At 39.2% G+C, this 17390-nt stretch overlaps 2 protein-coding genes across 7 annotated transcripts in view; one reads left to right on the forward strand and one right to left on the reverse strand.

Annotated features, from left to right (window-relative positions):
* Positions 1–7954, reverse strand: part of col4a6 (collagen, type IV, alpha 6) — a 111478-nt gene extending 103524 nt beyond the window's left edge. For 2 of the 6 annotated variants that reach the window (XM_059000829.1, XM_059000826.1), the window contains exons 1-3: positions 7849–7954; positions 7569–7705; positions 7357–7405 (exon numbers count right to left, since the gene is read on the reverse strand). In XM_059000829.1, the coding sequence (XP_058856812.1) occupies positions 7357–7405; positions 7569–7579 (60 nt within the window). In that variant the 5' untranslated portion in view covers positions 7580–7705; positions 7849–7954. The other 4 variants (XM_059000830.1, XM_059000828.1, XM_059000827.1 and 1 more) reach the window with 4 other exon arrangements.
* A 1916-nt stretch (positions 7955–9870) lies between these two features.
* The window catches only part of LOC117963365 (collagen alpha-5(IV) chain-like), a 77485-nt gene continuing 69965 nt past the window's right edge, over positions 9871–17390 (forward strand). Inside the window, exon 1 of the mRNA XM_059000833.1 lies at positions 9871–10122. Coding sequence (XP_058856816.1) covers positions 10042–10122 — 81 coding nt within the window. The 5' untranslated portion in view covers positions 9871–10041. The remainder of the gene's footprint in view (positions 10123–17390) is intronic.

Here is a 17390-nt window from a genome sequence, read left to right on the forward strand (position 1 = left end):
TCAAATCTGGCAAGGAAACCCTTTCCCACAGACCTCTGCGGTCAGTGAGGTCCACAGGTTAATGTCTGTAGTTTTGTTAAGCTGCGTTTACCTTTCATTCAATTAAAACTTCAACTGCCTTAACTGTGTGCATTTCACATTCATCAACATGTTCTACCAGGAAGGGCTGATCCTCTGTCATGGTGAAAGTAGAAGAGATACTCCAGAACTGTTACTGTACCTGCCAGTTTAAAGAGGCAAAGCTCATTTGCATTTTAACCTGTTTTTTTTTAAACAGTTTCTTTCACTTTGAACAGGATCGTTTACTTCTGTGTGTAGAGATTAACTAGCAGCCTGTGACCGACACCAGGAGCAAATCCTTGGTCTTGTGCCGCACAGGAAACGAACTGGAAGCTGTTCTATCGACATGATGAGGAACAAATGGATGGATTAAGTGTTCTACTTGCTGCGAAAAGACAAACGTTTGTTTTATCTTTATTGTTAGGTTTCTCATCAAAAGAATGTGCCAAGATAACACATTTTCCTATTACCTCAACACTAATAATAATAATAATAATAATAATAGTTCCTGGAATCATTCAGGTTTTCTTTTTCCTCAAGGGGATTCCACAGTGCCAGACGAGTCGAGGCACAGCCCCACAGGAGAGACGATTTATGTTTTACTGCTGCTGAGCAGTTGGTGTTCAAGTTTAACAATGTAAACAGGGAACCAAACTAATTTGCATGTTGTTTAATGACTGCAGAGATTAAAGACACACAGTTCCACATGTGCTAGTAATTCAATAACCCTGAAAAATCTAAAAAAATGTAGGACTAATTCCTTCCATCAACTTCTTGGTTGCATTGTAATTGCCAACAGTGGACTCAGGCACTTCAAGCCTATAAGATTAACAATGAGCCCTCACTTGAAAACCACCAAACATCTCCTGCCAAAAACAGTAAGAGCATTAATACTGGGGAGAAAAGAAACCTGTTGTGGCTCTGTTTTAATGGGCAACCCCCTTCTCCAGCCCATTGTGGATTTTCTGGCTCGCATACAAGACAAGGTTTTAGAGATGCGAGAGAAAATGAGCTCTGGTGTAACAGGGCAATTACAGCACAGTCAGTATCCTCTAGAACACACTGATAATTAATAAGCAAACAGATGCTCAAACCTGAGTGTTAGCCAGGATTCTGCACGGCTTCTATTACGAGCTACTTGGAGTATAAATCAGTGTACAAAAATACAAACACAATCACTGGACAAGAATTCCATGGCAGAAAGCAATAAATAGTGACACCAGAAGGGGCGTAGAATACTTATTTTTAGACAGCTTGTGTAAAGCTGCATATGGACTTGTTGCATAGCCATTTGAGCTAAACACAACCTTAAGCCACTTCCCTCACCTTGACATGCAGTAGATATCCCATAACCCCACACTAAAACAATCAGACAGGACAGTGATGACTAGCACATAAACTAAAGCAGTGTAATGCTCAGCACAAACTAAGAGTTGCCACTTTTATTATACAGCCAATTATAGTTTGACTCATCATCTCCTCCCAACCAAGTCAAGAGAGGATTTAGGAAACAGAAAACACAAAGCTTCTAGAACTTGTTAAGATAATTACTAAGCCACAAAGCTCTATCTGGCACCATGCTGTAAGTGTGCCGCGCACATCTCTTTTTTTTGTCTTGCTTTTCTTGGAGAGAGAAGGAGGAAGACGAGGCTGGGCGGAGATGAATGAACATCGCCCGAGGTGAACACCTGGAAACAGCAGAGACAGGGAGGCACGCCTCAGAGAGATCATTGCTAGCAGCGTTCCAGATCTCTTTCTTACCTTAGAATTACAAATGTTCAAACTGACCTCTAGATTCCTCTAGAGAGAGGTACAAACAGCTGAGGGGCAAGTTTTACACTACTGAATACACAAGGAAAATTCTCCGAAACAAAACAATGTAAAGAATGTGCATTTCCACTTGTTGAAAAGCCTGCCTCCAAGACATACACTTTTTGGAGGGCTTTGCTTGCTATGCTTCCATTATTGAACCGCAGAAAATAAACATTTCGAGCACTCCCTTGCAGTAGTATTACACATCTAAACAAGGCATTATCTGAAACTTTAAAACATCATTGTTAAAAGCTATGGACGTAAAACCTGAAGAAAATCACCACTGAGAAAATATTGGTTGACTTACAAGTTTCACCTCAGAGTTTAGGATAGTGTGTGTTCTGGATAAAACTACATTCACAAACTGAGAGCTGAATAACCTTATAATGTATGACAATAGGTTTTCATTCACTTTCCCCTTTGCAGATGCATCCAGGTAGCCACTGAGGGTCAGCAGTGAACCAGAGGACATAGCAGTTTTGTAACAATCTATAAAATAAATACTAGCCTTCCACCAACATGTACAAACACAGCTGCTTATACTAAGGTATCCACAATCTCAAAGAAAATACAGGCCAGCTTTGACTGAGGGGTCCACTGAGACTACCCAGTGCTTACAGTCCTACTGCCCATCTTTTAATGCAACAACTGTGGCAGCAAAACCATGTATACTGACGACCACTGTGGTGTGGATTTCAATTGAAAAATGCAAGCTCTGCCCACGGTATTGGGTAATTAAAGAGCTAGGAGCCATGCTGTGCCAGCGCTTTCACCCCAGTGTCAGAAGTTCAAGTCCCAGCAAGGATGGCAAACGCTGCTGACTCAAGAGCACAGACAGGCTGTGGCTTCAGCAGCAGTTTTCTGCAGGCCCAGGGTGTTTTCATTGGGTATCAGGGAGTGGCCTTTGAGTATTCCTGCAGGAGTCTTGTAATTATAATTCATGACTTGCTGTAACAATTATGAGGGCAGATCAATCATTCTTTTTAAATACACAAAGATCACTTAAAAGATGCACGGGCTTGCATGATGAATAATACTTGTGGTCTTATTTAAAGAATTACAGCAAGAACACCCCTTTTAAAAGACATGCATGGCAGCTCCACTAAACCTGTTTGCTTGACAGAAGGTCTGAGCAAATAAATAAATAAATAATAAGTGCCATTGAAGGTTGGCTTGAACTTTCCATCAGGGTGGTGGAACACAGAGCAACTTTCTTTTCTGGCAAATTGTTACATTGCCATCAGGCAGCCAGCGGAGTGCAAGCCACTGCAACCAATCAGCTGCTGTTAAGTTGCAAGGGGGGAGAAATTCTAGGAGACACAGAAAGCAAGGTCTAGGCAGAGAGGTCCTGAACAAGTTCCACCAAGCCAGGAAGGAATGTTCAAATGGAATGCCAGAAACACAATGCATAGCAGAGACTTCAAAGAGACACGTCTCCTGGTATTTACCATGGCAAACAATCAACCAATTCAGGCTTGAAGTCTTTCATCTTGGTTTTTATTTTACAAACAATATTGTTAATTAGGAAGCCACAAAACTAGATGTAAATCAATCATTTCCTGGTTTTGTGGGGTGGACATTACCTGCACCTCAATATGCTGCTTATGTTCCTTTCTTAGTTAAAGCATCTCCACTACAGACACAGTGCCACAGATTAAAGACTTGACAGGAAGATGGAAAGATAGCTCTACTTACAGCACTGGGCACGGTAACTGTTTAAGATGATACTTAACAGGGGTAATCAACTAGACTTAAAAAACCCCAAAGTGGAAAACTGCACAACAAAACACAAAGAGAAACGTGCTCTTATCATGAAGGGAGAATCCGCCCCTCTAGATCTTCCTACCCACAATGCAGGAGGCTCCCCAACTAAGACCAGCTGGATGCAAACCTGCGCTCTCCCGACTGCATGACCCTACATACCATGCGGTCATGTCTTAACAGTGGACTGTGGAATGCATCCATTTTAATACTCAGTGCGTTTAAAAAAATAATAATTAGCATATACAAGAATTGGTTCACTGCCCGATTTAGCTGCTAGCTGGTTTCAAGGGGAGAGAGGCTAAAACAGCCTGAGGGGTGCGTAAACCAACTTGACTGTCAACGTGACTGCTTTCTGTCCGACTAGAGGACACAGGAGGCTAACCTCCGGGATACTGAGTAAGCAGACACTAATCAATACTGTTACAGCGTTAAAGGAGTTGGATTATGGAGCACTGCATTTCATACATAAAGAAATGGCTCTGAAATTGATAAACAACATTTTGAAATAAAAAGGTCAATTTTTTAGCCACCTTGTATTTGAGCTGGTAAATACTATTGCTTGCCTGCGAATATCAATTTTAAGACACGCTCTACTCCAACAATGCTGACCAAATGAAGGCAGACCCCCAAAGATACTAGCAAATTGAAACCACCAATTAGACTACAGCTGGTCAGCTGACAAGCATCTGGAATGATGTCAACCCTCCTGTAGACAGGACGATTGCGCTCAGGTACTGTCAACAGAACATTAGAAGAAACAATAATCGCTGACAAAATAAAGAGAAATAAAATCATTCAAAATACTGAACCAACAGGGTGTGGTCTCGCTTGCCTGCACCATTGCTACCGTGATCAGGTTTGTGCCAAGAATCTTAACAGAGTTCCAAACGTTTGCTTTAATGAAAACCACACAGAATAATGAAAATAAAGGGTTGGTACCTCATTTTCACTTAAGTGATCAAGCTGCTGATGGGTAAACACCAGTTGATTTTATATCATTAATACTGTAATGGTATCTTGTATTAGATAGTATTAATCTATTTCCTTTTACATAAATATTTAATATAGTGTGGTGGGTATGGTTTTTACTTTCAAACTGCAGTAGTTTTTTAGTATCAGGGTAGCGTATCTATAAAGGTTAACACACATGCTTTTGTTTAGATTGTCAGTTGAACAACATGCGGTTGCATCGTTTCCTTGTCTGTGCAAATGCCATATCCGTTATCTCTCTTCTCTGCATGCCAGCACTGAATCCCATGCGGCATTCACCTGTTTCACCACGCTGATTAATCGCTGGAAGAGCATTTTAAAACCAAAATGTAATCTTTTTAAAAAATACAATTTTGAATTTAGTTTCAGCCTAATTGTTTAGTCCCATGGTTTTGTGGCTTAAACGTCCCCTGCTGTCTATACTGACACCACCCAGCTCATTCCACTTGTAACCGGAGAGGGGTTTGAACTCAAGCCTCCGGAGCTGAAAGGCTATTGAATTAGCCAGCTGCACCACCTAGCCCCTAATAACTAGATATTTTAAACTGTGTAAAACACTGACACCCTGACCTTTTGTGAGACAGCTTTTTTTTTTCTTATTGTGTTTGATTCGAAGTTTAATTTTATGAATCATACTATCATATTTACACTTTACTGAAGAAGCAATATCAAATATCGTATGGACAAAAATATCTAAGACCAGATTCATGGCATATCTTAACTGACACGATCTCTGTAACCCTTTCTATTTTAGTCACCCCGGTGACTTTAAAACTCAAGCTCAAAAGAGCTCTAGGAATCATGTCTAACCTTCAAGTAAAGCAGGTACACCAGAGTGTACCCATTAAACTGTCCCCCTGCAACACCCCTCCCCTGATGGGTCTAAGAAATACATCAGAAGGTGTGCCATATGAAACAAGTGGTAATGGTTACACTCTGCTGTACTCTGAGGTTAGACATGATTCTGAGAGCTCTACACAGACCACATGGGGTAAAGAAGCCATGACGAGATGACTGACAAAGAAAAGAAGCGAATCAAAGCAACGGGAGGAACGCATTAGTTAAGAGAGCTCTGATATTTAATTCCCATATCAAGTTGCTCCTAAACCTGTTTTTTTTTGTTCATTTCAGCAATTCAGTTTTGTAAAACACCCAAAACAATATAGACTGGATACTTTTTAAAGGGTTAGAGTTCTGCATTGTTTAATAGTGCAGTGTGTTACTACAACACACGCTTTGGAATGCACTTCACCACACATAAGAAATATCAGAGTGAGTTTGTATAATTTCTCATAGTGTGAGGGAGGGGTCATTCCAACCTAGGAGGGAGACACACACACCACCACCGCCCACCACGTGAAAGAAACAAGGCTGGGCCTATTTACCAGGAGGTCATGACAGGTGTTTTGTAATGCTAGAAAAAAAGGATGCAAAAAAGTCAAGTCTTTGTCCTGCAATGCTTGTGAGACATAGGGCCCTATTTTAGTGCAAATGGCATTTACTGAAGGTGAAAAATGGTAAAAGTATATACTGTATAATTATATATATATATATATATATATATATATATATATATATACACATATATATACATACATACACACACACACACACACACACAACAGCTTAGTTGCAAGAAAGTTCATTTGTTCCTGTTCCCACTTCAGAGTAAGGCCTGTAGAGTCTGAAATCTGGTTCTCTTATGCATTTTCTGAATTGAAATGTAAAACTGAAAAGTAATAAGAGTGGGTATAGGCTACAGACAATTTAATGCAAAGTGTTTTCATTTCAATTGTAGAGGCAACAACAATATCGGTGATGCACACAGCTATGGTTGGTTATGGTGAGCATGACGCATTTGCCATTAGCTATCACAATCCCCGCGTCATAAGAGACAGGTCGGGAAGATGCTGTGTCTGGTTTACAAACAATGTATTAAGAGGTGCTGTAGCAAGTATCATAAACTACTGCTGTTTTGCTCGTTTTGGGTTTTTTTTTAAAAAAATTATTGACAATTGATTTACAAGCGTAGACAAACCTGCAGCCTTCAAATATGAACACATTTGCAAGAAATTTCCAACTACTGTCTTTAATATCAAAGTTGTTTTTGTATCCGATTTCTTTGTGCTGCATGCAGGCAAGCAGCATCGCGTCATAATTGTTATCGATATGCACGATACTTATTGCACTGCCTTAGAGATTAACACTGCTACAGTAATTGTGCAAAACCAACGCTAAAAAAACGTGCAACTGTTGTATCAAACAGATAGAGGTCAGATTTGTGTGCATTCTATTGCATAGGCTACTGTAATCTTGTATGACAGGACTTGGAGTCTATAAATACTAAACATGTGTTCAAAGAACACGCTATGCTTTGTAAAGCTGATACTAAACAAAGCACGTTCGGATATTGACAGAACAACCGGATTTTATTAATGATGTCCACGTACAATAGCAGGTATAGTGTACCGTTTGTTTTTTTTTTAAACACTGGTTCGCAACGTGTGAGAATACAGTAGCCTATTGTGTACCGGTAAACCAAAATGCCTTTCCAAACAACGTGTTAAAAAGTGAATCACAGTTAACATTCTAAAAATAAAGCAATTCTATAACTTCAGTCGGTTAGGACCTTAGGTCACAACGAAACTGAGAATTAAAAAATCGCAACAAATATATTACACTATTAAAAACAAAACATTATTACATTATTACAAAATAATAATAACTTACCGCTTGGACCAAATCGACTACTAGATAAACAGCAAATAAGACCAAAATCCTGGAAAAAAAAACACTAAGTAAACGCCCAAATTTGAAAATAACTACAGTATTTTGCATTATAACAAGTAAAAAAAATAACAATCGCTAGTTCTCTTGTTACTGATTTTATAAAATAAATATAATTATCTTCCATTTAAATTAGAACGGGGGATTAAACGTACCTGTACTTCATTTTGCCTGGATTTCTGATTTAAAATACAGGCTACAGGGATCTTCGCTCTCTCTCTTCAGCACAAACCAACAGTCGCAAACGCACTCATTTGAAGTATCTTCCAAAAAGTTAATTCGGGTTCAGACACTTTGTAGAAAAATGAAAAGAATACACAAAAAGCAACGTTATAATCAAGAAGGGGCGAGAACTGGGCAATAATGTAGAAAACAAAAGCATTGCAGGTGTTTGCGCCGTTATAAAAGACAGAAAGGTTTAGAAGTTAGACTCACAAAGTTTCGTCTCATGACTGTCTCCCGACCGACCTGAGCCCATCGCTAGAAGCAGAGGAAGGGGAGGAGTCTTTAGCTGTCAATCAGAATACCCCCAAAGAAAGAACTAATATTCAACCTTAATGTTATTTATCATGGCTTGGGAATTATATACTTTTGAAAAAAAAAAAAATTGTAATTTTGATAATTAAAGTAAAAAATTACTTTGAACATGTTTCAAGAAACAAAACAAAAACCGTTCGTGTCCCAGTGTGTGGAAAGCGTACATTTTTTTCATGAAGTTCCCGTTAAGTGTTATTTATTGCACACTGTTTGATCTACTTTTATAATAATAGATAAACACAATTGCATATAATTTATCATATATCAGAATCGCACTTCTTTTCAAATGTATTGTTGTCCAGTTAAACTAACCTGGATCTTGCACACGTTAAATACACGTTGTACCTACATTATACAGGTTCACTACTACTGAATGAGTGAATCGACCAAAATGCACAGAGCAATGAATGAGCTGTGTAAAGATGTGATATGAAAAGAAAAGGGTGTCCCGTTAAAACCCAGCTGTGTGTATACGACTGGATACACAAAAGACCACCCACGTTAGAAAAGAGTGCCAGCTGTATAAATATGTAATATAAAGAAACAATTTAGAATCTATATATCTATATATCTATATCTATCTATCTATCTATCTATCTATCTATCTATCTATCTATCTATCTATCTATCTATATATATATATATATATATATATATATATATATATATATATATATATCTGAACGCATGCTTTTAGCACTGTTGTGTGTTTATTTTAAATATAAAACATCGCAAGATTAGATACTCTTGTCTGTCTTTGAAACGCGTTTTTATAGCACGCAACTAGGATACTGCACAAAAAGGCTAAGATTGCCACTCAAGTTAATTCAGCCACATGTTGCCCGCGGTTGCAGCGCCTTGTGAATAACCCGTGTTTGTTCTTATATGAACCTGATCTCAATAGTTTTACTGGTAAAGATGGAACAATCACTACAAAAATGCATCACGTTTTTTTTTTACCACCCGTCTTTTTGAAAAAGTGAACTTTTTTATTTGTATTTTTTGGATCAATGATATTGTGTCTTACACTAACTTCGTACACATTCCATGAATCATTTTTAATGGATTGTTTAATAGAAATGTAAATCACAGACTATATATCTGTGATATATTTTGCATTAAGGTACACGATCAATTTAGTGAGCATAATATGCGTTAAAAGTTCTACGCTGGTAGCCTGTGCTTTACCACAACTGGGATATTGACTTTATACATATTAAACATATATTTAAAGACGGAATGAACGTTCCATGGAGTATTTGTAGGTATTTTGGACCACTTACAGTGTATTATTTTTCATTTTTAAACTTTTAGCAATACAACATATTTTGTAAATAATCCTGAAATCTAACAGTTACACATTCCTGCATTGTGTTTAAGGTAGTCACACCACGCGTTGGGTCTAAACGAGAAATAAACTATATTTCTCTAAAGAACACAGGGTATAAACGCACTACAATATTATCAACCGTTTATTGTTATCCCCACAAATCTACACATTTCATAGATGCCTAGCAGAAAAAAAGTCTAACCAGTCCAAATACCTTCTAAAACGGTAAATTCCACGAATCTAAACACGTTCACAGAAATTCACTGATCACCCAGGGGCTAAGAGAAATGATTACTTTTTTAATTGATAGGCAGACATCTACTTTTGTACTTCAATCAATCCGCCGATAGTTTGCCACCCTTTGTCTAAAGTCTAAAATTAAATCTAAACGGTTATATTTTATTTTACATAAAAGTATAGAAGCAGTAATAGTCTATATTGAACGATAACTTATGCAACAGACAGATTTAAAAAGTGGAGTTTGGGGAAAAAAAGTTCTAAAATGTTAGCGGACTAGATTTGTGTTGAGCGTAAGGCTCTCCCCTATCCTTATTTGGTAAAGTAGACCCGGGGGGCAGGTTAGGGAGCTAGGAACAGAACTCAGTGCTTGCAGAAGAGAATCGGCTCTCCATAGAAGTGCTAGTAGATATTTAAGTATCCGTTGTAACTTTTTGAAAAGTTCTTCTAAGTGTTCTTAAGAATATGTCAAGTCCCACATGCAGTTGTATATGTCAGTGCTGAGTAGGCGCATAGTGTAGAAAATGAATATTAATAACATGTTTCGAAGCGTTGCTCTCTGTTTTCTAGTTCTATGCATCTGGGTAGAGAATTCAGAATCTGCGGTGAGTAGTGCTTGTCTTTTATACTTTTTTTTTCTGATAGGCCTACTTGAACAAAAAAAAAATGATACAATTACTTACAGGCATTGTAAATTTAAACCGTGCTTGCGCGTATATTTCGTAAGTTTAAAAATAGACTACGCTTACTTTATAACTGAGGTGTAACTTTCCGATTTCTTCTATAAACAATTAACCACAACAACACGGCATTTGAATGACGATTTAAGTTGTTGTTTTAGAAGATTTTGTTTTGTACATTTTACAGCATTACACTGTTAATGTAAGACATGAACAGCTTATGTTATAGATGGTAACCAGGTCTTTTAATAATGACTGACTTGTTAAAGTAGCTCAACGTCTTATGCATGTTTTTAATACAGTAATGTAGCGTACATCACAATCATTCTTCTGAGGGTCCGGGATTCATTACGGCTAGTAGAAACATGCAAGATTCAACAAAGCCGACTCTGCCTATTATTTAAAACACAAATCTGGCAGGTTATTTATTTATTTATTTTAGTTTATTTACCTTGCTCATTAAAAAGAAAGTATCGTGCATTTTGTAAATTGCCAGAATAAATGAATGAAAGTTTGTACAGTAAAATGTATATCAGTATTTTTTTTTCTAGAATGACAGCTGCGTTTTAAACAATTGCTATGTATGTCTCATAATACATGATGTTTCTGATATGTTGTATTTTACCCCCAAATCTATTGTTTAATGACAAACAGTACAATGTGTATTGGAAAGGTAAAGTACACAGCGTAAGTTTCGTATGTGTTGTCGCTGCTATGCTTTTTGTTGTGGTGTAGATTCCACGAGTAGTCGATTTTCTTTTTTTTTTTCCCTTCAGAAAGCGGGGAAATGCTTCGGTTACTTAACCTTCTGTTACATAGTCTGCTAATAAATAAGAATAACCAGTAAAAACCAAATACCTTGTACTTAATTGAGTGCTTACTGTAATTGAACACACAGTGGGTGTATTTATTCCTGTATTCGTAAAATATGGTCAGTGTTTTATTCTATTTAGGAAAGAAGAGTTGCAAATGAAACTTGGGGTAAAATCTTTTCCCCCAAAGTGTGTTCAGATTACACGTGAAAGGGGCTGTCAACCCCCAACGGCAAGGGAGGAGTCGAGGGGAGGAGCTCTTCATCTCTCTCTTATTCATTGAAACCAAACGGTGTAGGAGCACAGATCAGTATCTAACATGGTGTTCTGTTTGAAGTCATTACCTTACCAAGGTGGATATCAGTACGAGTTTAACATGCCTTTGAAGACAGCGTTTGGTTTGAATGACTACTAAGTTTTGTCATATAAACTATTAGTCTTCCAAGGTGCCCTTAATTAACCCATTTTGATTTAATACACTACAGGGATGACAATTGGCTCCTATTGCATAGTAGTTTGATCCAGTCCTGGTTTTACCAAGAGTTTAGCAAGACACACCTGAGCTTGTTACCTGTACATTGTGGCTCATCAAGCTCATATTAAAACCTGGAATGGGTGACACTGCTCTACAATATTTCCATCTTTACACTGTAGTCTTTACTTGAACATGCAGATTTAAAACAGCTGTTTAATGGTAGCTACTTTTACATGTCATAAAAAACAACAGTGTTGAGAAGAAAGCTTGGTTTATTTAATTAGGCAATTTTAAAATAAAAAAAGTATTTTGTGCCTCTGGGTTTTTGGCCAGAAGTAAAACGATTTAAGTGGCAGGTCTTTCTTTGGGAAGAATCCTTATTTTGTGGTGCGTGCTGAAACACAATGTGTGAAAGCTTTGGCTCAATAATTGAAGAAAACTAACTTCATGAACACATTCCAAAACTTACTTAAAATGAAGTGTCTTTGCCATAGTCTTGAATGTTTTAGTCCTGTAGCATACATGGTGAGTTAATGAAATATATCATTTGGCAAATTGTACTCCCGAAGCTGCCAGCCGTGGAGCAGCTATTGCAAACCACAGCACCTTTTTGAAGTAGGTTTTAAATTGTTATAATGCTGAACTGACGCACAGTAGTGTTCTGTGATGTGATGAAAGGTTGTATTGCACAAACTGCATTGACTGTGTAGCACTTTCAGCCGCTACACTACATACAGTGTCCAGTCCTTTTCACTTGTGATGAATCCAGATAGGACCCCCGAAAAAGGCTCAATACTGTATTGCAATCAGATTTGTGTTCTTGAAATATGCCTGTGCATCAGAGACCGATGCCATTGCATTTGCAGTAATACACTGATTCCGGTCTGGTAAGACTACAGATGTTGAGTGGCTATAAGGTTTTAACAGAAGATTTGCCTCCCATGGTGCCTTGCTAACTTAGACCAACATGGTGAAGTGTTCTTTGGGTCTTCAGTGGACACTGCACAGCACAGTACATGTGCCTTGTTAATGGTCACATCTTTCTGTTTGATTGCATGTAATGTATTTGAGTAAACATAGTGTTTGTGGACACCTTGAAGCAGTTGTGTTGCATCAGATGCTTTATTAAGGTGTATCTCTGTGTATTCTGCATTGTTTCGTTCACTGGTTGAGACCAATCTGGAGCCCCACTGTGGGCACTTATTCAGCCCTATACTCACTATTGCCACCTAGTGGCAGAGGGCATTCATTGTGGGTAGGTTGGGGTGTGATGTTTCTTGCCCCTAGCTATTAAACAAGGGAGAGATTAGAAGGGAGGGGCTTAGGCATATCTGAGAAGAGAAATGCTTTTGTGGCAGCAAGGATGTAGCCATAACATGTAGGAAAACTAGACAAGATTGTAATTGGGAGAAAATAGGTATGACTGAACAACATGGCTTTTTTCCATGGCACTGTGCAGATAACAAATTTATCTATTTGCGTCACTGGGTTCCTATGTAGATGTGCTTGAAAATTAACCAAGCAGAGCTATGCATTTGTTGGCTGTATTTATTTTTGATGAATTTCAAGGGGTAGTGGTTTAGTTTTAAGTTGGCTTCCATTTAAAAAGTTTTCTTTTGGTGCCATAGTGTGTGCTGATTTCTTAAACCTGGCAACAGTACAGAACAAGTTGTAAGTAATTGGTCTGTAATAGTATGTTTGTAGCTTTTTGTTTTTATAATGTTAAATGAATAGCTTATAGCAAACACACATTAAGAAATTTAAAGTATATTTGAGGCAAGTTGGCACAGAGCTGTACTCTGATTTCCAAACCCTGAATTAAAACCTCTGTGTTTTTTATAGCTGTTCAAAAACCTACAGGATGATGCCCTTCATCTTATTGCCTGCCCTGGCAACCGAATCATTAAACACAAAACAATTTCTAAGAGGGTTGTCTCGGTTCTCTAAACAGCAGTCTTTCTCAAATGAAAAGTGTATCCTACTCTTAGAAGTGATGGGCTACGAGGGGGGCTCTTGAGTGGTGCATCCGATAAAGGCACTCCACGTGCAGTGCAGGATGCGCCCTATAGCCTGGAGATCGCCGGTTTGAGTCTAAGCTATTCCACTGCCGACCGTGGATGGGAGGTCCCAGGGGGCGGCTCGCAATTGGCCGAGCGCCGCCCGGGTGAGGAGGGCTTAGGTTGCCCAGGGTGTCCTCGGCTCACTGCGCACCAGTGATCCCAGTAGACTGGCGGGCGCCTGTGGGCCTGCCTGTAAGTTGCCCAGAGCTGCGTTGTCCTGCGTTGTAGCTCTGAGGTGGCTGCATGGCAGGCCTGCAGAGTGAAAAGAAGCGGACTGCTGACGGCACACGTTTCGGAGGACAGGTGAGTCCGTCTTCGTCAGCGCAGGCGTGGCAGCGGTGAGCCGGGTTGAAATAAAAGGATGACTGGGCTTTCCAAATTGGGGAGAAAACAAGAAAAAATAATTGTGAGCTACATAATGTCAAAACTCAACTTTTAAATCATTACTCTAAACTCTCCATGACAATGAGTTAAAATGTGTTCAGTAAACAAACGTCAGACAAATGTCTCCCTTGGCTTTTTCAACACACTGTAAAAAAACATTAGCCAAAACATTTGACCTTTTCGAATGGCCCTTCCACAAAATTGTTACTGTTCAGCTTGACACAAGCGTCTGTTTGAGACCCTGCACGAAGTGTGTATGAGGTACTTCGTGGTTTACTTGATTTTGTATCTTGGGGCTTTACCTTTGTTTGTCAGGTTGGTGCATGGACAGATTTTGGCCAAGTTTTAACTGTAGCCAACATTTCCCCTGTGGTCTTGGGTGTGATGAGCTGGTAACCAGCAACACACATGTATTAGCCTCTTACTGGACACTCAGCAGGTATATTAAACTCCAAACCAGGTTTACAGCAAATCATTCACGACAGTAGACAACAAATACTCTTTAGAATTTAACACTAAACAGATTTTTTAATGGACCTATATCTTCTTGGACCACCTGATCAAACCCCCAGCTCTGACTAGCAGACACCAGTGCTGGTCATTGCTGGAATTTCACTCCATGCTAACCCGATTTCAGGGTGTTGTAAATGTCAAGCTCAGCATACTTGAGTCATTTTAAAAGTGAGTGGATGGGTTCTTGAAAGTGCAGCGAATCTGTTAAAATGGTAAATACTTGTATCGTGTCTTTTTGTTTTGCATTTTATAGGGACGCTGAGTTCAAATGAAGGAACTGTTTGTTGTAATGTACATTCCCCTAATGTTTTTATATATTCCACTGTACTGTGAAGTTGCCAGATTCCCACCTTTATAGGCCCTTGTGTCTTTATGAGCACTAAATTGTCACACACCAAAGGACAAACATACCCAAGCAAACAGAGGGAGGCAACCCCTTCCCTGGGTGAAGTGAGGCAGGATTGGCGAGAAAGAGGATCCTTTGAACCCTCTTTGCATCATCTATGAGAAGTGTCTCCCATGCAGAGATAAGAGACCAGGGTCCGTTATTGCAGGTGTGGGGTTTGTCAGCAGTGTGTGCTTCTGCTCTGCACTGTGTGTTCATTAGAGCTGGGTGCCCAGGTGAGACCGCAGTTTAAATGCTGTTTTGAGTACATAGAGTGGCAGTGCAGGGGTTCAAAGAGCCCAGTGTTTACTCTGCTAATTGTGCTTCTCACTGTCGGCTCCTTAAGACTTCACATGAAGACTGCCCATGTATGGAAATGTAGTCTGTCTGTGGTGCTCCTAACACTCTCTAGGAAATGACCCAAAGCCTCCTGTTTGTCAGAGCTTTATGCATCTCTGGCATTTGTACCACTTTTGACAAGGAGAAATAAAATCGTTGTGAGAAATGGTTTGATTTATCATTGCCAGTTATGTTGTCCAATATCAACTGGCTTTGATAAACACATTTGCAGTGTAGTCGTGTCAAGTGGTAATATACAGTTGGTTACTTTTGTGCTAAAATGTTAGTTTTCATGTTTTCGGACACAGTTTGCAGAGTAGCTAACTGTAATTTGATCCTGGTAATTACTGGTTGATTTAAGTTAGAGCAATTAAATGTCCTTCAGTACTGGCAATTATAATTAGTAATGCATTGGGATATTTATATTTTGTGGTTGTCTTCTCTCCATTTATAAAACATTTCTATTTGTACATGTGGATAGTTTTGGCAGCTTTGAAGGACATTTTGACTCCTAGACCTTGATAAGCAAACAAGACTTCTAGTATCAGATAAGAAGTTTGCTTTAATATACTGGATCGCAATCCCTTAGTGAGTTCAATTTTTTTTCATATTCACTGTAAAGAGTTGTTTTCTGAATAATAAGCACCCTGCCTCCTGGTAAAGCAACACAGGAATACAAGAGAAGGCCTCTCCGTGTGGGGCACGGAGGAGGGCTCTCCGTGTGGGGCACGGAGGAGGGCTCTCCGTGTGGGGCTGGAGGAGGGCTCTCCGTGTGGGGCACGGAGGAGGGCTCTCCGTGTGGGGCACGGAGGAGGGCTCTCCGTGTGGGGGTAGTAACAGAAGGGATGCGAATGTGGTTCTCTGAAGCTGATTGGCTGAGGACATACTTGAGGCTTTGTAAGCTTCACATCCAAGCAGCGTTGCCTGAATAACAACACATTTCCAGATGAAAAGCTCTTCGTCCTTGACGGGGACTGTCAGACTAGCTTAGCCACGCTATACTTTACAATCTGCACACATAACATGTGAATTGAGAACGAGGATATCCAACACAACTGCTTCACAGCAGGTCTCAGGAACAGGTTGGAAACCAGTGAGGAATGACAATGTGATTTTAAACCCTCAGAAGAAAGATTCAGGGCTCGTAATTAATTTTGGTGTGGATCACCTAATGGTGCGTGAAATGTATGTCACTTTTTAAAGTGAGTTTCAAGATTCTAAAGTCCCATTAGCTTTTAAGAGGGCAGCTACCTGTAGGAATGATCGCTCTACTCAGAACGTGACTGGCCGTGTTCAGTTTGAAATAATCTGTGCAGGAGATGCATCTCCTCACAAAGGAGACGTAGAAGAGGCTCACATTGGTCACTGTTTGATTTTTACATTTATCTAACTACATTACTTCATCACTGTGACAGGGATGGCTAAGTGGTGACGTCAGGCCAGAAGCAGGAACAAAACAGAAGGCAAGTACTGCGGTGCAAAAGACAAATCAAATATTTTAACAAAAAACACTACTCACAGAGCAAAATAAATATTCAAAGAAAAACAAATCTCGAGCACATAACACACAACCAAACTCAGGTCAGGCTGGGCGATCGCTTTCACTGATCCTGGAGTTTCTGTTTAAACTCCTTCCTCTCGCTCTCGTTCACTCCTCTGAACACCCACACCGAGCGCAGAGAGCTGCAGGCTTGTATACAGGTGACCATCTTCCGATTAGCAGCAATTAATCAATGAATTAACTCGGGAGATGGTCACCTTCTATACAAGATGTTTTTTTAATAAACAATCGAAACATTTTATACCTAAATAAATCATGAGTAATAATAATAAAACAGCGTGTTTTGAACGAAACACAAAATACATTCAAATCATACAATACATTATTAAATCATCTGTTTAAATAACCAAAACGATACATTTGAAATTGTAACAATAATAATTAACAAATACAAAATAATACAAATGCGCAGGGAGTACCCTGTTCTGAAATAAACAACATATTCTACCGCCCTGCTACAATCACTTAAGAACATTCTTACCATTTTATGTAGGGTATCAGAATCAGGGGATATGTGAAGGTGCCTTTTACCTTAAACTATGCAGTAGTTATAGTGGTCTGCTTTTGTAATGGTTATCGATGTCTCTATTTCCAGCATGGACAGGGATATGTGTGTGTGTGTTCTTGACATTACATGCTTCTGGGTAGAGAGTTGTGTAGAATG

Source organism: Acipenser ruthenus, chromosome 26 (genome assembly GCF_902713425.1).
Source record: "Acipenser ruthenus chromosome 26, fAciRut3.2 maternal haplotype, whole genome shotgun sequence".
Classification (NCBI taxonomy): Eukaryota; Metazoa; Chordata; class Actinopteri; order Acipenseriformes; family Acipenseridae; genus Acipenser; species Acipenser ruthenus.